Below are 20,593 nucleotides of genomic sequence, written 5' to 3'. Positions count from 1 at the left end.
GCGGGGAACAGCTCCGACCTGCAACACCAGAGTCACATGGTCGACGGAGGCAGCCGAGTTAGCACTGGAGCTAATCTGCTAGCACTGCCATCCAGCTCAAATTATACATCAATGACTTGCTCCACTGTTTGTGAAGATTATTAATACAATGTTGAACAATATCATTCAGTGTGGTGGAAGAAGTTTTCTGGTCCTTTGTCAAAGTAATCAAATGAGTAAACGTCAATTACAAGTCAAAACCCTGCATTCATATTATACAATAAATACTTCAGAAAACTCTTAATGATAAGCAAAATGTAGGCTACCAAGTATCAAAAATAAAATGCATAAACATGTTTACAATATTTTGTGTTTGGTTATTATTGATGCACAACATGTACGGCGGATTATAATGTAGCTGGTTGTAGTATTTGTAGCTAAAACTATTTAAAAATTGTAATAATACTTTAATAATGCATAACATGTATCATGTATGTAACATTTTAACAATAGCTGGCATATGAATGTAGTGGAGTACAAAGTACAATCTTTTATTTTGAAAAGTAGTGAAGTGGATGTATAAAGTGAACTTAAAGTAAAGTTCCTCAGAGTTTATGCGCTACATGTAGTACATTAAACACACGTATAAGTTATTTCTACCACTGGCATTAGCTACGTATTTGACAGTGTTTCAATATTAAGTGTACCCCGGTGAAATACTACTGGAAAGTAACCTGCTGATGCCTTCGGCCAGAGACAGTTCGGATATCTCCGTCTGTCACGTGACCATCACCTTGCCGGTGGCGGCGGGGCCTCCGGAGCAGAGTCTCCCGCTTTAAAATATGATTGCTGCAGGCTCCTCGGCTCCCTGCTAGTGGACTAAAGTGGAGCCCTCCCAGTGCACGAGTGCTAGTGCCGCAATACCTTCAGTGAAACACCAGAGAGCAGCAACGAACTACAGAAACGTCTCGGGGCGGTAACGTCTACTGTGACACTTGAGTGACAGAAGGAAAACACAGATGTAAACAATCAAATTAATGATGGCTGGATTCCATTTAGTTGCCTCGGTTTCAGATTTTGGCTCACTGTCACGCTGTCTTGGCTTATTGGAAATAATGTTAATATCACAATAGTCATATTATATTAATTTTGTGTTCTCTATATTATTGTGACATTTTAATGTTAAATAGGTGGAGGCTTCAAATAAGCCCAGTGGGTTGTCTGCCTCCAGAGATGGGCAGTATTTCTATTACTTGTATTTCAAATACTTTTGAGTATTTTGTAATTTGTATTTGATAGGGCCGATAAAAATCGAACGTAATTTGTAACAAAATACTTTAGAGTGGAGTAATTCTGTATTTAAAATACTCAAAATACTTTCTCCACGAATCAAAAAACAGTTCAAGAGTTCAGTCTGCAGATCTTCAAGTTCAGTGGATTATCTGTCAAGGTAAATATTTTATCTGTGTGACAGATTCAACTAGCTTGATGTATAATTTATGTCTGGGTCTGGCTACATAGCCTATTGTATATACATGGTGACAGTTATAATATCAAGCTCGATGCTAACATGCTAATGACGCTAGCATGCTGTCTAGGCTAGTGCATAGCCAGTGTTTAGCAAGTTCACTTATCAGTCGAGTAGCTAGCTATATAGGAAGAGGGAGATTGGGAGCTTGTATGTTCATGATAACCTTAAGAGACGTCTGACCAGCTAATCTTGCACTATATTACAAATTATGCTGTATCTTCTCAATGCAGTTGCGGGCCGTCAGGGCCTGCAAGGCCTTCTCTGCTGGCCTAAACAGAATCACAAAGCTATATCTATTTTATAATTTAATATTTTTTCTTAAATACACTACATGTATTATAATTATAATATCATAATATTCTAATATAAAAATATTTTCCCATTATCTTATTTTCTCATTGCACAGCTCCTGTCTTCCTCAGTTGCTCTGCTTCCAGTGCAGCTTGTTTTAAGTAGAGCTTTTATCCAATCAGATTTCACCTCTGTGTCTCTAGGTAAGAAGAGAGGCCCGAGGCCTGCAGACTCACAAGTGCATCCATGTGCAGTTTAAGTGAATGGGGACGATATTGTTGATTGTCATAGTTTTCAACCAATCAGATCTTTAGTTTGACATGTTGGGCGTATTCTTTGACGTGTCAGAGCCTGCTAGCTGGCCTACAACTACGTCAGCATTAACATACAGCTCAGTGTCCATGTGCAGCTCTGCAGTGAGGTGCATAGTGTGCTGTGATTGGTCAGTGGGCGAGCATGTGACTATCGTGAAACGAAACTTAACAGCAGAGGCTTAGTCGGCGTAGTGACTCGCATCACGTGATGCAGCTCAACCAATCAAATATGGGCATTCTGACAAGTTTCCTGACTGACTGAGATTTACCACACACCGTGACACGGGGCTGAGCCGGGGAAAGACATTGCAGAGCAATACGTTCAATGTTCAAATTGTGAAAATAAAATCCTAAAATGATCTCTGCATTTTCCAGATGCTCTAATATTATTCAAACGTATTGTAAGACTCGTACTGAACAGTTTAATACGAAGACGTACATAGTTACAGCCTTAAAAACGAATAATTGCTGTGGCGCCGTCATGTGGTTATAAGGTGGTATTTCAGCTGCAGGACAGCAGTGAAGGCCCAGGTATAAAATGCACACTGTCTCAATGTGAATGTCATAATGCCATATCAATTACTGGCAGATAATATAGTTCACAGTTAGCCAGGCTATGACAGTAGATGTCCATTTGTTAAAAAAAACTAAAAACATCAAATATCCAATATATTTTATTTAAAAAGGCATATTATGAAAGTATTCTTAGTTTTATTATTTCATACATTTTACAGTTGGCCAGGTGGACAACATGTCTCAGTAAGATGATGTTCAAGAAGGACCATCAACAAGCACAGATGTGCTTAGTTACACTGACATGTCTGTGACTGTTCTTCCTTTGTGTGGGCTTCACCAGAGCTTTGTGTACATTATATAGCCCAAACCTGAATGCTCTGCTATACCAAATTGTGAGAAATCGGAAAATCCAGAAAAAAGTATTTCCTATATTTTAAATACAAAATACATGTATTGTATTTTGTTACATTTTCTGGCACCAGTATTTTGTATTTTATTTTGATACATTTCTTTGAGGGGTATTTTGTATTTTGTATCAAAATACATTTTGATGTATTTTCGCCCATCTCTGTCTGCCTCTTCCTGCACTGTGCTATTATTTATGTTTGTGTATTTTTAGAATTGTGCAGAATAAACTAAACTAAAGCTAAACTAAGCTAAACTAAACTAAATGTTAACAGCAACATCTGTGCTTTGACTGAGTAGCCGTCATTGCTTTTCATAAAGTCCATTTCCACTTTATGAATATTTTGGACATGTTTTCTGGGGGCAGTTTGTTCAGAGTTCACTTTCCAAAACTGCACAAACTACCGTCATTATCGGTAACAGTGGGTTTTCATTAGGCCACTTGTGTAAATCTAAATAAATTACACGTCTGGATGTCGAGGTTTGTGTGTGGTCATACAGCGGATGAGCGTGTGCTTTATTAGATTCCCTTTCTGGGGATTCCCTGTTTTCCTGGATTATTCAAAGATATTAAGAAGATGTGTGGCTTTCAGTTCCACCATTTGTCTAGTCATTCAAATGGCTGTATCTGTGACTATCTTCACATCTACAGCTAGCCACAGCTATTTCCCTATGTAGCATATAACATCTATGTCACTTGCAGAAGGACATCTGACTCTGAGTGGTTCATGAACAGTCCCTGCGGCTATTCAGCTCTTGAGTTGTTAACTGTTGGCATTTTGTTATGACATCTAATAAATACTTAACTGCTTTTTCTTCTGGACGAAAAAAAAGACATGTCTTGACCATCAACTTAAAATCGTCTTTGGCTTTAAAAAAGTTTCACACATACAGTTTTGAAAAAAAAACACCTGAATTTCAACTTTACTAAGAAGGATTTCTCGTTGCCTCCAAGATGTTGCCATGGAAAATTACAAAGCTTGTTAAAATAAAACTTATTTTTGAAAAATAAGTTATTAGGTCTATTTATTTTGGTTTATCTCCACCGGTTTCTGTTTTGTCATATATTTAGGAGTCTTTCAACATGTAAATACTGGGAAAAGAAAAGAGGTCTAGTCAAGTACATCAGCATCTATACGTACACCTGGACCGGACAGGGTTGTATAAAGCATTCCTGCGTGTTGAGGCACGACCACTAAGTTTCCTCAGCTGTGCTCACACACCCACTCAAATACACCTGTTTCAACTGAGAACTTGTGAGACACTCATGACAAGCATTCTTTGGATATTACTGCTGACTACTTAAGAAAATTATGTGAGTTCAGTGGAATTCATTTTCACAAAGAAATAAGTAGATACAAAATTCTGCAGGAATGAGACTTAAAACCAGGAAATGAATCAGCATTTTGTGCTCTTCTGGTTCCCTCGTCTCTAAGTCAATGGCTTTTTGAATGGGTTTTTGGTTAATAAATAAAATATGAATAAAACATGTCAGTAAATACCCCTCTCGTGAGTTTTAAAGCTTTTAGGTGTCTTAAAAAAGGCGGTTGCTAACAAGTGACTGACACCGATTAGTCCGCATTTACAGCCTCGTTGTGTATACTCATGTGACCGTGGTGTCGTTGGTTTATAGCCTAAACGTTAGCTTTTTACTTCAACAATTGCATTCCAGAATCATAAAAGTGGTGGTCATTTGCGAAGACTATCTTGCTGAACAAAACGTGTGCTAACCACAGATCGTATTTTCTGAAGTAATCCAAAATCCAATGGAAAAAATCCTATTGGCTTTTTGTCGATGAAACCAGTGTTTTCCGGGTTGGCCTACACAAATGTCATCCCTGCAGCACTCTATAGGGAAATGTCAATAAGGAAGCTAACAAAGTTGTTGTGAATTGAGCGTAGTAAGGCAGGCTGAGACTAAACTGGTGTGACATTCAAGTATTAACATGTGTCGGCTCATGTGGGATTTTCCCAGTTATTCTGATTAATCCATCCTAGAACTCATCATCTTAGTTTGAATTCTCTTTTATAATCTCTTCCATTTCACACCCAGATGTTCCAGTTACTCATTCGTCTACACTGTTAATTACTCACTGGCATTGTAGACCTAGAGAAGCAGACTTTTCACACGTAACCAGCTTGCACCGTTACACAGCGTCTGATCTTTACCGCTGACTCACGTGCCATTGTCTTCATTTAGCCTGGAGATCATCCTCCACAGCGCGTCTCTTTCCGTACAGCTTCAGGCATACAACATTTTGACTCATGCACCCATTCCTGTACCTGTGGTGAATCAGTCTTTCTGGGTTGTGCAGCTCAGACTGTTAACAGCCACACGGTCGTGGCGAACCTGGTGCTTCATGCATGTTTGTGGAAATGGTAAAGTCCTATTAAAAAGTCCAAGTCAAGTTTTAAGTCTTTAAGGGCGAGTCCAAGTCTTCATCAACAAATTGCAAGTAAATCATATTGATAATCAAAATGACGTTGCTTTTGATTATATTTTCCTTACAAAGACAATATAATTGTTTAACTTTTACATACTGATAGCAGGTAATTTCAATCCATCCATCCATCCATAGTAAAATATTTAGGGTTGAGCCATGTGAAACCTGTCCAGAAGTCTTAAAAAAACTTCAGACTTCATTGTTATAGTAGTTAAGTCTACAACCCTCCCTGATGGTTAATTCGTATTTAAATTAGACCCAACTTTAAAGCAGAGTACATTTTTTTTGGTTTGGCCAATTCGGGTTAGCAGAGCAACCTGTAAACACAACATTGACATACCATAACCCTTTAAAGTCATCATGGCAAACATGTTAGCAAACAATTGCCTCTACACATCCAGCAGAAACAGAGCAACTTTAGCGTTTTTATATGAAGTTGTGTTTCAGGCCACCTGATTTATGTCAAACAATCACTGTCACATAGGCTCTGTGCTTGAAGACTCCTGAGGGGAAATATCTGGCTCTTTAGCTGCTAAATGCTCCACTATGATCACTACCGAGCTGCAAACTTTGAGTGTCTGGGCCCATGGGTTTCTGAAGAGGCATTGTGAAGCAGAGCAGACAGCTAGAGACAACGCCCATCTGTCACTGAAAGTGGCCACACCCTCAATTATGCCCAACTTTAAACCTCCATATAATTTAAACATGTGAGTTGTATAAAAATCCCCCCCCCCCAATACACTTGTCATGAACGGGGAAATTAGCTGAGACCAAAACCATTTTTTCTACCGGGCTGTAAACATGTTTATTTCTGCTGAAAATCCTTTAACATGGAGGTCTAAGGGCCTCAAGTGGCCATTTGAAGAACTGCCGTTTTTGGCACTTTTGACATTAATTTCTCAGCAGCGGAGGTTTCCACTTGGTCTCGGCAGGTAGCATACAGCGAGTTTGTGGAACTTTTATTTTTTTTAGACAGCTGTCTGCTTCTAAAAACTGAACCAAAACAGTGAAGGCCGCAAAACCAAAAACAATGAGCCGAAAGACGTTAAAACACTGGTTTATCTCTAAGAGGGAGGTGGATGGAGGGGGTTGCAGAAAAGCAGAACAGGTGTGGTTCTCTTGCTGCTGCTCGGCCACAGTCAACACCCAAAGCAAAACAACTTCATTCCTTTGGCTCACCAGCCACACAATGTCGCATTTAACATGGCCCTAAACATTTTGCTGCAAGTGGCCTGCTATCTGAGAGGGTTCGCTTCATCTCAGTAACAGCCCTAAAATTAGAGGACGGTGCCCTGATTTATGTGGAAAAGTTAAGGGGGCGGGTACACATTCCATGACTGCTGCAAGCAGGAAGTTTTGGAATCTCCATGGAAATTAAGACAAAACACAGAGCTCCACAGTTATTTCTTTTCCAAGTATTTCGCACAGGCTTTTAGTGCAAAATGTTCTCCAAAGGCTCCCGAAAGGAGACAGATGATTTGTTGCCAATCGTCCCCTCTATTGCTGCCAGACACAAGGGTTTACTCACATTTCGATACAAGTGGCCCATGACTTGAAAAGTACAATAAATGTGGAGGCAAGACAAACATAAACAGGGCACGTACGTAAGGAGAGCATGTTAAGAATGCACATTATTTTCACATGACTCTACAGTTTACCGAGCACAAACAACTTTATCTCCTTTATCTCAGAACAACCTCATTGACATTCTTCTCTTGATCCGCCATGACCGATGCTGTGGTCCAAGTGAGAAACATTCACAGTTGCTGGGAGTCAAAGTGGTGAAATTTAGGTGATAAATAAATGCAACAGTCATTACAACATTCATAGTCATTCCTGCAGGACTCCTAGATGTGTGTGTGTGGAATGAATTGCATTTTTCTTTCTTTTAGGACACCTGAGCGTCCCCAGGAATGATTCTCCCTCCATGGCGCTATTCAAACTCTGCACTACACCGGAGTCACGTCATCATAACCTTTCACCTACAGAACCCACTTACTTCTCCCACAGTTTGGCGGGGGCTCTCGACTTACATGTACCGACATCAGTGGCAGGAGGAAACGTCTGAAATGTGATCTGTCTGAGCACGAACGGGGGACCAAAATAATGGCACATTACAGACGCCAAGGTGCCACATGTGTCCCAGCTGAAAAAAAAAGAAGAAAAAAAAAAGGCATTCGGCAGATGGAGATTTATTATTGCGGCCTTTCCCAGCTGAGAAAAGTGGCACTCCGCTACAACAAGTAAAAGCAGCAGGAGGAAAATGTGTGGCATCTGTGGAATGCCATCCCAAGCTTACCAGGTGGGAAGAAGGAAGGCAAACGTATCTACATTAAAAGTCATTTACAGGGGAATCTTTGCATTTAAAGAGCGCATCAACTTCTTGGAAGTCTACTACACACAAAAACATAAAGTTGGGCAGGTTTGAAAGACTACATCATGTGAAACAAGATCTTCTCTTTATGAGACCAGCTGAAATTCAGCATTTCTTCATTTGCTCAGCACTGTGGGTAAGTGGATTGCAGGGCCGTCTTTCAATCTGAGGGTAGGCGGTTCAATCCCCGGCTCTGCTAGTCGCAAGTCAATGTGCCCTTGAGCAAGACACTTAACCCCAAAATTGCTCCCGTAGTTGTGTCTACGGTATAGAAATGTGATAGACTCTGAATTGTAAGTCGCTTTGGATAAGTGTCTGCTAAATGACTGTAATGTAATGATTTGATGTACAGATCCCAGCACAACGCCACTGTTGTATGTGTGAAAACAGATCAGGAGTGGTACGTCGTGTCAGTAGTGGCGAGGATGAATGTCATAAAGATATTGTATTTGCGGTAAAAACCACGAGGGGCTGTGATGGAATTTACGATGTTTTACTCAAACGTGATAGTGTTGTCACAAAAATGGTGCTCAAAGGTTACGACAAACAATGTAAATTAGTCACATTTCAAGCTAATGCTCTTCCTCAGCCTTACTTTGTCTGGTATGACCAGTATCTCATAGTGGCTACTGTTAGCCAACTTCAGAAAGCAGTGTAGCTTACAAACATTACATTAAACATTACTGAGTAAGCTCACTCATTTTCTGACTCTTACACTGTGTTTTAGCTCCGGCTTCCCCATGCGTTATCCCAAAGTTACATAGGCTTGCCTAACATCTAAAGTGCATTACATACATTTACAATTAGTACATTTTATTTGGGTTTTCAGGAGTCAGCCGACAGATTTGTTTTGGATTAACTGAACTCATCTGTTGGATCTTGCTGTCAGGCCAATATATTCTCAAAAGAACAGTGTGTTGTAATTACCCTCTGCTTTGGCTCCTCTGAGGTGGCCTTCAGATAACGTAAAAACGCAAATGGCTCTCTCTAGCGGCAGTGTTATGTTTGTCCGTTCTGGGCAGCCGTAGAAATACGGCGGTGTGACATGGCGGACTCCGTGAAGAGGCCCACTCCCTATCAAGATAGGAAGGGCTATTTCTAACTAATAGTGGTATTGAATAATCAAACAGTGATGGTCTTGAAATAAAAGTCCATCTGATACCTCTGTCGTTCAGTAGGGTTTTTGTAATCAATCCAATGCATACTGTATTGAAACCAGTGCAACAAATCATAACAGAAAACCTTTTCAGACATATATTAAGAATTTTAATCTATTACAGTGAAATGTTAAGGTATACATACAAATGTTTCCTTTAAAAAAAGTTCACAGCAACATCAAAATGGGTCAACCAGCTGAAGCAAGGCACCCAACAGGACCTTCTGGATTTGTCATCAGTTATAACTTAAAAGTAGAGTACATCTTTGGCACCAGAAAACAAAACAAAAATAAAAGTAATAAAAACAAAACTACAAAATATATTAACTTCTCTCACTTCAAATAGCCATTCATGTAAACACATTCCAAAAAAAAAAAAAAAAGTGAAGGGGCATTAACTTAAACTGTCACAGTACATTGACCAGCAAACGCATTGCGACGGGAAATGTGGTGAAAAAGCTTGAAGGGGAATACCAGTCAAATGTCAGATTTCATGTGCTGTTTGTGGGACTTCAAACAATACTCTCCCATTGATAATTTGTCAAGATGGAACCTGACAACTCTAGCATAACATATTAGCTTAGCGGTATTCCCCCTCCAAGGATGACTTGTGGCACATTCCAGTTAAATACAAAAGGGGAAACAGTCCGGGAAACAGGAGTCTACATTCAGCAGTGTTCAGTGATCCGACACTATGCAGGGAGAAATAAATAGAATATTCCATGGTAAGGACACAGTCCACACAGAAATGTGAGATACTTGAGCAGGAATGGGGACAACAAATAGAGGAGCAAATGCAGGCCAATTATAGTTGACCGTTTCGCGGTAGAACCAGCTACCACCGACTCAGACCAAATAAACAGCCCCAGAAAGAGAATCATGTGGAGAATGCGTGCCATTTTAACAAGGGCGAGGGGTCAGACTTTAGATAGCCTTTTTCTTTAAAGGGAGCATTCCCTCAGCGAGGGAATGTGAGAAGATTAGCTCCGGCGTGTCAGCGGAGGGGAGCTCAAATGCTGGGCAGTCGCCATGCGGGGCCCCGAACATTAACCCGGGATGTGGAAAATTAGACACCCGTGCGACGCCCGTCAATCCTCGCAGGTTTTTTTTAAGAGAGTTTCAAAGTTTCTAAATCTTCCTCTGAGGCGTGAGCAGGGGCCTCGAATGTATTTTAAAGAGAAGAACAACTGTTAATTTAGGTTGGAGTCGTTCTGTTGCACAGCATAATCCCCAAACATGGTATGGATACACAGAGGATGCTTATATTAGAAATATTCCCACTACTTTCAGAGGGCACGGTAACAGGCTCGCTACTGGAACTTCAAAATAAACCCAACCAAACATAGAAGGGTTGCACGCTTAATCGAGATAGGAGAACATAAAAATCACATTATTTAAGTGGAGCGGAGCGAAGCAAGTGATCCTGGTTCTTCTCACCTCTCAAACATAAAAAGTAACATCACAATATGAGCAGCATTTACAAATATAAATACATCACAAAAAAAAAACAAGTAACATGCAGAAAAAAAGAAGTTCCTATCACAGTGCACAATACTGTCCAGGTACCTTGGAGGATTCAGACTCTTGAGGCAAATGTCAGAGTTTGTGAATTGTGGAAAGCTCAGCTCTCCTCACCAAAAACTGCACCACATCCTGGTCTCTGCATGTTTGAGTCTGCTTGCAAACTGCTCTGCTCACATAGGACGACTGGCCCTTCTTTACTCAGACGTGGAGGAAAGCCTTCGACACCTCGGCCAAAAGTCTATGTTGCCGTTGAAGTCATATTAAATGAGGATTTCAACCACCTCTGCCTCGGCGCTGCTGATGCTCTTGAATGTCTTGAGCGGCTCCTCCGAGGTGTCTGCAGGGAAGATAAAATTAGCAGATTACAAAAACAACCTTGGTATGCTAACCCAAATACAACTGCAATGCCAGCTATTTGCAAAGCTGCACACGGCCTTGTTTCATTTAAAGTCATTAGCGACAACAGTGCAGCCTCAGTGTGTCCTGATCCTGGGTCTGGTTACACTTTAAATAGTGGTCAAATGGGACACGGATCAAAGGGCTGCCTGTTAGAATGAACAGTTGTTTGTGTGGTGGTGATTGGGTGTTGAATACCAATAAACCCACCAGTTGTAGCTGCTGAGATCACCTCAGACGTCTTTAGCTTCTCAGGCTCTACTGTGATCTCAGGCTCCAACAGGGCCTCATCACTTTGGGTGCTGGAGTCTCGGCTCGGGGCCCTGGGCCCTGCTCGGGGCCGGGGTTGCAGCGCAGCGGCGCCTGTCTGGTCATCCGAGAGGCTCTTTCCTACGAATGCGGACAAAGAGAGGAGGCTGCTTAATTACCCGCTGCTTAACATCAGCCCCGTGGGTTCTCCCATGACTATTCTGGATCAGGCTATTCTGGAGTGAGAGACGATATGCATTCCAATTTAAAAACACGTTGTCCATTCGAGGGACAGGAAAAGGTCGTGTCTGATACCTTTTTTTTTTTTAGAAAGTGCACATTCTGTCTGGCGACACTGACCAGTGTGCCAGTTGTCCCTTGATAGCATGTGTCATTACGGATTCAAAATTCCTCGGATGTTGCATGAAGGGGGGCAGACATCTCGCTCTCACCTTTACTCTCCATGCTGCTGGTCACGGTGTTGATGGAGGGGACGGACCTGGCGGGACGGAGCCCCTGTTTCTCCAGCTTGCCCTGCTCCCATCTGGAGCGCTGCTGGATGACTTTGATCACAGCATCCTTCTCCAGGAGCTGAGCGTGAAGTGCGCGGATCCTAAACACATGGAAGACCCCATTAGATCAGAAACCCAAATAAAAAGAAGCAGGCAGTATCTAACAAGGACGCGGACAGATGTGTGTACCTGTTCTCCATCTCCTGATGCCTATGACTTGCCAAAGGCAGGTCATCATTGAAACTGCTGTTTGGTGAATGTCGAGGTGAGTGATTGATGATGGTTGTATCTCTGCAAAGAAAATAAAGGAATGTTAAAAAATATATATATATTTAAACTTCAATGACATTGTAACAGTCAAGATGTTCCATGTTTTGTCGTACCTCTGTGCTGCAGCAGTGGCAGCTGCGTCCATTGCAAACTGCCTCATGGTGCTCTCCTCCAGGTACTTTTGCTCCCACTTGGTGATGTCTGCCTCCAGGGCCAGAACGCGCTCCTCTTTCTCCCTCAGCTGCTGCTGCAACGTGGAGGGGCTCGGTTCTGAAGCCGTGGGGTCAGCTGCCTGTCTCTGAGACTAAGATAATAGACAGCTGTTGTCAACATTAGGAAACAAACACCTTTAATTTGAATTAATAGTTTGATATTTTGCAAAATACTCTTAGTCGCTTTCTTGGCAAGAGTCAGATGAGACAATTGATACAACTCTCATGTCTGTACTCTAAATATGAGGCTACATAGCAGCAGTCGTTAGCTTAGCTAAGCATAAAGACTGAAAGGGGAAACTGCTAGCATGGCTCTGTCCACAGACAAATAAACCGCCTACAAGCATTTTTGTGTGGATTAAATCAACAAGATATGAAATGTAAATTAGTGGCCTTCAGCCATGCTATATGTTGTTGTTTTTTTGACAAAACCAGGCTAGCTGTTTCCCCTTCTTATGCTAAGCTAGACTAATCAACACCCAGCTGTATATTGAGCGCACAGACCTGCAAGTGGCATCAATCCTCTCACCTAACGCTTGACAAGAAAGCAAGTTAGCATATCTTCCAAAGCGTTGAGCTATTCCTTTAAGTTACAGACAAAAGAAACATGTGATGACTTCCTCCCCTCACCTGCTGTGCCCTAAGGCTTTTCAGTTCCTGCTCCAGTCGCGTGCGCAGTCGCAGCTCCAGCTCCTCCCTCTTCTCGCACGCCGCCTGCAGCTGAGCCAGCGCGCTCTGCAGCCGCTCCACCTTGGCTACGTAGGCCCTCTTCCTCTGCAGCTCCTCCTCCAGCTGCCGGTTGCGGGCCTGCGTCGAGGCCAGCGTCTGCTCGAGCAGCTCCCGTCGCCGCTGGCCCTCCTCGCCGGAGACGCGCAGCTGTTGTATCTGCCTCTCCAGCTGTTCGCGCTCCCGCTGCTGCTCTTCATCTAAGACACAGAGAGGGGGGAAGAAGAGGTGAATGGTGGTAAAAGTAACAGTGACATGATCCTGGAATATATGAGGTGGGGGGCAGCTTCGTAGAGGAGGTGAGATGAATGCTAAAGAAAGGTATACTGTATGTCAACAAAGTGGCTCAGTGAGTTACATGTGAATGGAATCTGGCCCAAAAAGAGACATTCACACACCGCCTTCAAGGCACGCGGTTCAACAACAGACCACAATGAAAATGAATCACAACCACTTAGCTGTACTGTAAACTCGCAATTATCATTCAATTAATCTCATTTACAAATTAAAAGCCAGTCCATGTTGAAATGAGGAAAAAGCCAGTTTATCTGTTGTGCCACTTTAAAGAGGGGGTTGATTACACAACACCAGTGCATGCCTGTGGAGGGAATGCAGACTTCCTCTTATCCACTTATGCACACAGGCATAGCTTTGTACTGGGAAAAGCTCTGGAATGCTTCTAGGGACGTGAAGTAAACAAGCAGCTCAAAATATAATTCGAGGGGTCCTTGCAACAAAAAAAAATATATACACAGGACACATCCCACTATTGTAATTTAATCGAGGCTTTGCCCCTGTTGTTCCTAGATAACCGTTTCCAGGAAAAACAGACGGACAATTGATCTTGATCTTCAGGCCCAAAACAATCGCACGGCTGTTTAAAATACCCGGAAAAGTGCAACTGTTATCCCAGCAGCAAGGTAATCTAACCCTTACTGGGAGATATGTCGAATGAGGCAAAAACACAAAAAACATTTGTCAGAAAATCATTCACAAATGCATCCATATGAAAATGGTATTTGGGAAATAAAAACAAAGATGAGTAAAAATATGATCATTGGGTTTACTTGACAGCACATCCCTGCACAGAACAGGGAAGGAGTAAAGAAATATTCTTGGAGATCATGGAGGTAAAGAAATGCCCAAACAAGGAGAGCGAGCTGGCCAGGGGTCATCTTGAGTTGGGCCGGGACGCCCCGGAGCCCCAGACTCATTAGTTCCCGTTGAGGAGGAAAGTCAGCAGTGATGGTGTGTGTGCCTAAAATACCTAAAAAATAAATTCCTGGAATCCAGACCACATTTGCTAAAGCTATGTAAAATAGCTGGTGTCTAAGTGCCAAGAATCTTAACATTGGAGATAGAGCCATTTGAGTCCCGACATGCGGGGCCCACAGCCACCTCACCCTGAGGGAACCACTGGGAAATGACGCTCCTGCACAGGGCCGCAGTGCGATTTGTCAAATCAGATTGGGGGAAAAACAAAACATAGATCCTTAACTCTTTTTTGTCATGAGCCACGCTGTGAGAAGAATTTAAAAGAGTGACGCAGACATGAACTCACTCTGCTCTAGCAGCTTAACAAAGACATGCTGTCTCTGGTCCGAACACTCGGCCTCCCTGGCCGACCGCTGTTTGGTGGCTGAGTCGAGCTGATCTGCGCGGAGGGAAACAAATAAACGGTCACACACACTGGGTTACATTTGAAGGCTGACTGCGAGTTACTGACACACAAACGGGTCCGTACCCCTCAGATCTCTGTTGAAGTCGTGCATCCTCTTAATCTCGGCCTCTAGTTTATTCCTCATTGTTTTCTCCAGAGTCTCCCGCTTGGCAGAGCCTTTCATCAGAGTCTCATACGCCTCAGATATCCTTTGGATTTCCAGCTCCAACTGGGAAGAAAACGCGAGGAAGATGATTAGTCTGTGGGAGAGGCATCCCCATTAGTTGTCTGGAATGTTGTTATTGTTTCAGTTGTTAATATCAATGAGGCCAATTACTCATCTGCACAAATGACACCCTTTCTCTCTCCCTTTACTGCTTACAGGCAAATGGCAACTGAAAAGCGGGAATCAACATTCCTGAGCGAACACTTGTGAGTCCCCAAGTGTCGAAGGCATTTATCTCCTTTCATGGCAATATGCCAGCATGTTTGAAAGACAAAAGGAGGTGAGAAAACCCCCAACACCTAACCGGTAGAGCACATTTCTAAAGTCGCAATCCATTACTATAAATATGATTTAAAAAAAAAAAAAACTCTTCTCCACATAGTGAACCACCCATGCATGTTCCCGACCTGCCAGACAGCTCATCACCCCGACATGTACTGGCAAGGAAAGTATTGTTTTTTTTACGATTTCCACACCCTCTGGGAGCCAACAGCTGCGTTTCATCGCAACCGCCTTGTTCTCTCACCTTCTGCAGCCTGACGGCCTTCTCAGTGTGGGCCTCCAGCTCCTTCCTGAGCCACTCATTCTCCCGCACCAACACCTCGGTCTGAGCCGAGCCATTGCCAGGGGCTGCGTTGATGCTGTTGGGAGCCACCTGGGACTGAGCCGATGTGTACCTGCTGAGGAAAGACACGAGTAACTTGTTACAACGCTGCTGAAAACCTGCGAGGCCTTTGGAATGCTTGAATGATGCCGTTTTGCTTGGCCTCGTTTTATCTGACATCCAAAACCAAATGGTCCTACTCCTACTTTATCTGCTGTGATTACCTGTGATGCTGTGAGTAGAAGGGGGGAGGAGGGTCTCTGTAGTACTGCCCATGCTCCTGTGAGTGGCTGAGCATGTATCCAGGAAGTCTGGCGAACAGAGGGTAGTCCGGGGGCGGCCCACGCTGGTCCACGCACTGTTGTTGGGCTGCCTGCCTGTCGGCTGCCAAGGCTTTTGTAATATTATCATGCAGCTGTGGATAGCTGTGTGAGGTGCTCATGGCCAGACTGTCTCTAAGACCATTCCTCTCCAAAGAGAGCTGCATGAGCCTCTCGCTGAGGGAGCGAGCATGCTCCCTTTTCAAATCCCACTGCCCCTCGCCGTGGCTCCCCAGAATATCCACGCCGGGTCCCTCCTGCTCTGCCTGCCCCTTCTGGGAGATCAGGTACTGGGAGTGGGCCTTCGCCTCCTCGTACGTGGGCAGCTCCTCTCCATGGAGCTGGTACAGGCGGCACACCTTGCTCTCGGAGTGCACACAGTCCCCCTGGTGCTCCTGGCCCTGGGGGTCCTGTCGCGTGGACATCTGCATGTACTGGGGCTCCTCCTGAGTCAGGCTCTCCAGAGAGGAGCGAGGACTGCCGCCGCCTCCGCTGCTGCTGCTGCTGACTCCACGCAGGGCCTGCTGCTGGATAGCCAGAAGCGTGCGAGTGTCCGTCAGATTGCCGTAGCGGAGCTGCTCTTGGATGAGACGGTGCAGGACCGTTCCAGATGAGCCTTCAGCGGTTCTCATGTCAGTCAGTGGGAAATAGGCAAAAAAAACAGCCTTGAGGTGGCAGTTTGAGGGTACGTCACAAACCTGAAGGAAAAACATTAATATACATGTTATCAGCTCAGTATTTGTTTCAGGCTTCCTTAACCCCATTGTTCTCATCAAAACTACTACTAATAATACATATTTCAGTTATGAGCCACAGACAGCAGCCAACATTACACACTGACTTTAGCTGGAAGTGCATGAGCTGCTGCTGGAAATACCCCTGACAGTGATGTCAGTGCAGATCCAGTTTTATTGCCCACACACTTTAAGGCATAGCTCTCTCCAGCCAGACACAAGTGTAATTAATACTAATACGATCACTATGAACAACACAGACTTCCCACAGACAAACAGACTGATTGACCCAAATTTGACAGAAACTAAAAAAAAAGATGTATAAACCAAGACTGTCGTCCTACAGGAAACATGCTGGAATATGTGAAATATGAAAAAGTATATATGATAACAATCTATACTGAGAGGCTTTAAATCGATCAGAAACTCAAACTTTGAGATTAATTTTATTTAAAAATGTTGACTATATGTGAAAATTAGGATGCAGTTCAGTAAAGGCGGCGCTCTTCACTAGATCAAATAAATAAATTTGAGTTTCCCATCGGGATTTAAACATAACTTCGCAAAAACCCTCGCATCATTAATCCGCCAGGCAATACTGCGCCTCGCACAATGGCGCACGACTTCTAGTTCTCCGACATCCAAAGACAAAAGATGAACTCAGGAGAGCAAAACGTACACACTTACCAAATGATCGTCTCATCACACGGGAAACGGTAAACGGTGGCGTGATCTCCAAAGTAGTCCGTGCTCAGTTCAACAATGTCCACAAGTTCCTTCCTCCGTTTTCCTCCATGTAACGTAACGTGTGTGTGTGTGTGTTTGAGCGCACCGACAGCCAACAGCAGACTGAGTGGACCGAAGCTGCGCGCTGCACGAATAAATAACTGAGGGCCGATTGTTCGCTGCGGCTGGAATGACTGGAATGTAAAGGCTCCAAGTCCCTGTGGGATCAAAAGCGGAGCACAGGGGAGGAGGAGAGGAGAGGGGGAGGAGATGAGAGGAGAGGGGGAGGGACGAAGCGAAAAAATTGGATTCAGAGCAGCAGCGTATACTGTCTCAGCTGGCTGCTTGTATCATGTAAAAGAGCTCGTTGTTGTCGTTTTGTAAGAATTTGAAGTCCCTGCTGCTCCAACGTTTAAAGTCACAGCTCGAGGAGCAACATGTTACGGTGAGACTGCAGGAGATAGAAAAAAAATATTTAAAAGATTTAAATCATAAAGTGTGCGTTGAAATACGCTGGGATATAGCAAGGATGGTGGTTTATAAGGATGTCTGTGTTCCAACACTATACGTCTGATACATGTGATTTCAAAAAGAACACTCTGACAAAACCCATACAAAGTCTCAATCTCCCATTACAATTATTTTTATTGTCGATTAATATATATATATATATATATATTATATATTATATATATGTTAATATATCTTTTAGTCTAAGGAATTTTAGAAAATTGTGAAAAAAATACCTAATCTCAACTTCCCAGAAGCCCCAGCGGATGTATGCAAACTCTTCTGTTTTCAGTTCGTAAACCCAGAAAGTCATTTTCGTTTTAACTGAAAAAACAGCAAATTCTCCCATTTGACGAGCTGAAAACAGGGAATGTTTAACATCTTTCGATAAATGTCCTAAATGATCACTCGGTTTTCAAAATTGTTGGCGATTAATATTCTGTGGATCGACTGGGATGGCATGGGACATGGGATAATTGACTGATAAGCGCCACTAAAAATGATAAATGTGATATTGAACTGAGACCTCATTATAATGTGTGTTAATTAAAGTTGAACTGTGTTTCATTGTGGATTTTACCTGCTGAACATCACAGAAACTAGACTTGGTATAAGAGGTCTCATGAGGCAGTAATTTAAAAAAGAACAGTGCTGTCGCATAATCGAGACGTGGATTAATCATTATTTCTTTGAGCAGCCTTTTGTTTGCATGTGCCTGGTAAATATTTAAGCCGTGGCCCGTGGCAGTTCATTGCAGAGTGTGTGTCTGTGTGTGGACATGGAGGGAGAGGGGTGGGTGCGAGGCACGCTGCCTGCCAGCTGTCCGTGGACCGAAATCCCCTTCCCCTCCTTTAATAAGAGCTCTCAGAGATGCATTGTTCTCCCCCAAAAAGCAGACATGACGGGGGCAGCCCCTGCCATCTGCCGTTCCACCCCTCCACCACTAGCACCAGCTATACGCCTCATTCACGCTCACACACACACACACGTATGTGGATGGAGAGACCCTGGGATCAGCTGGCCGTTGGGGGGTTGGGTGCGAGCATTGGATAGTCGTGTCATTGATTGCAGCCGTGAAAAGGATCATCCTAATGGTGGTGCAGGCTGTTGGGTGTAAACAAGTCTCCTCTTGTCTGTCAGCATGAAAAACCTGCAGGTTGCTTTATCTTAAACGCTCACAGGCAGATGTCCACCTGCAGATTTGCATGGCAGTTGAAGCCCAACAGTTGCTAAAGAATGCGGATTGCCTCAACAACTGATAAGAATCTACAGGTTTTGCCATTTCACAACTCATCAGGGCTGATAAGATAAGCGAGAAAGCCTCACATTGTGCTGTTGCACTATGTACCATTTCACGAGGACTTTATAACGTTGCCTACGGCGCTGCAGCTTGTTGAAGGATTAGTTTGATATTTTTGGAAAATAAGCTCCGCTTTTCTTGCCGAAAGTTCAATGAGGATGCCTTTTTGTATCTGTATGTCAAATATGCCAACAGACAGTTAGCTTAGCACAAAGACTGGAAAGTGCTCCGCCCAAAGATGAAATGAGTCCCTGTACCGGCCGCTCTAAAGCTCACCAATTACACGCTGTATCTTATTTATTCATCCGTGCAAAACACGACAAGTTGTGTTTTTACAGTGGTTTTATGTTATACCTTGGCCGGGAAAACAGTTCAATGTCCATTCTTCCGTCCTACTCTATTCCTGTGGATTAGCGTTAGCATCAGAACTTTAGCATGTTCTCCTGAGAGGGAAAAGAAAATGTTACGAATATATTATGCTGTGTTTCCCATCTTGTGCTTATCTCTCTGCTGAGAGCTGTTTGACACAGGTGAAAGATTCTCAGGGGACGCACCATGGGAAGAAAGTCAAAGATCTAACTGAAGACTCAAACAGCACATTTTACACCATATTTGTCTCCATATTCGGCACATTTCAGCTTTATCAAAAAGACATCCTGTAAGACTTTTCTCCTCAGAGTTTTGAAAACCCATTTGCCAACAGGGGTGACATTTAAGATCAGCCATTGGGACCTGTTAATGGCGTGGCCTAGGCTGACTGGCTTAACACAATGCAGACTGTGATCTGGGAGCGGCAGCCTTGTTATGTGAGGTGGGACAAGCTAGGCGCTCCAGCAGCTCCTTTTGTTTTCCTGCAAAGGAGGAAATGGGCGCATTCCTCACATTACCATGTCCATGGGGTCTGACCGAGCCTCCAGTCTGCTGTTTTACTGGGGACGACAGGAGGGCAACCAGCAGCCACTCACGGTTTCTTTTTAATGGGGAGGGGGGGGGTTCTCTAATGAATAACACTGCTGTCCTAAATCATAAGCACAACTTTTCTTCGTGGACAATAGCTGCGAATAACTTATGGAAATAAAGCAATTTAAATATACAGAGGCAGACCTACTTCATTATGATGTATGTTGATTTATGATCTTCTTTTGCCAAAGTTTTAAAAACAGTCAGCAGAGAACATTTCTATAGGTCATAAAATTTAAAATCTGAACAAGAAACGGTCCCTCTCGCCTTGTGACACACGAGATAGTAAAGAATTCCCAGTGAACCAGCAAGGAACTATAAACCGGACTACGCCTGCGGGCGATGCTGTTTTGCAGATAAGACAAGGACAGCATATATTTTCATGATTGTCCCGTGGGCTCATCACTTCATGGTCCTATACTCTGTTCCACTTCAGCTCAATTCAGCTGCATTTAACATGGATGTGATTCCCTGAACTCTGTGGAGTTTGATTCCGGTCCATACATTATTGTCTTACACTGTAAAGTTGTGACAGTTTGGGATTCAAACCTACATATTAATTAAAAATTAGGATTTGTATAAGATAGAGCCATGTTATTTGGCTATGACTACATCCACTTATTTGTATATTTAGTTTAACGTCCTATTTGTGGC

The 20,593-nt window shown here is 43.2% G+C and overlaps 1 protein-coding gene across 2 annotated transcripts; it reads right to left on the bottom strand.

Moving 5' to 3' along the window:
* Window positions 1–9,097: 9,097 nt before the first annotated feature.
* amotl2a (angiomotin like 2a) lies at window positions 9,098–17,395 on the bottom strand. Of its 2 annotated transcripts, none has more exons than XM_031873027.1 (11): window positions 17,131–17,395; window positions 15,614–16,407; window positions 15,312–15,465; window positions 14,644–14,788; window positions 14,461–14,553; window positions 12,804–13,099; window positions 12,075–12,265; window positions 11,881–11,982; window positions 11,632–11,792; window positions 11,141–11,320; window positions 9,098–10,871 (listed from the first exon to the last, which is right to left on the bottom strand). In XM_031873027.1, exons 2-11 carry the CDS (start codon window positions 16,339–16,341, stop codon window positions 10,795–10,797), a joined length of 2,127 nt encoding a protein of 708 aa, XP_031728887.1. In that variant the 5' UTR covers window positions 16,342–16,407; window positions 17,131–17,395; the 3' UTR covers window positions 9,098–10,794. The 2 variants fall into 2 exon arrangements, with proteins under 2 accessions (XP_031728887.1, XP_031728888.1); XM_031873028.1 differs by having other exon boundaries at window positions 15,312–15,462.
* Window positions 17,396–20,593: the final 3,198 nt, after the last annotated feature.

The sequence above is a fragment of the Anarrhichthys ocellatus genome, unplaced genomic scaffold, assembly GCF_004355925.1.
Source record: "Anarrhichthys ocellatus isolate YVR2014 unplaced genomic scaffold, GSC_Weel_1.0 scaffold67, whole genome shotgun sequence".
NCBI classification, from domain to species: Eukaryota; Metazoa; Chordata; class Actinopteri; order Perciformes; family Anarhichadidae; genus Anarrhichthys; species Anarrhichthys ocellatus.
Note: the sequence above shows the minus strand (reverse complement) of the source record. Positions and strands in the feature narration are given on the sequence as shown.

Bases quoted from the DNA above. Each gene is read 5' to 3' on its own strand.
- amotl2a (XM_031873027.1), bottom strand. From the start codon at position 16,341: ATGAGAACCGCTGAAGGCTCATCTGGAACGGTCCTGCACCGTCTCATC. The intron at 14,554-14,643 runs GTACGGACCCGT...CCCTCCGCGCAG, and splicing joins CTTCAACAGAGATCTGAGGG to ATCAGCTCGACTCAGCCACC. The intron at 11,793-11,880 runs GTACACACATCT...CCATGTGTTTAG, and splicing joins CATCAGGAGATGGAGAACAG to GATCCGCGCACTTCACGCTC.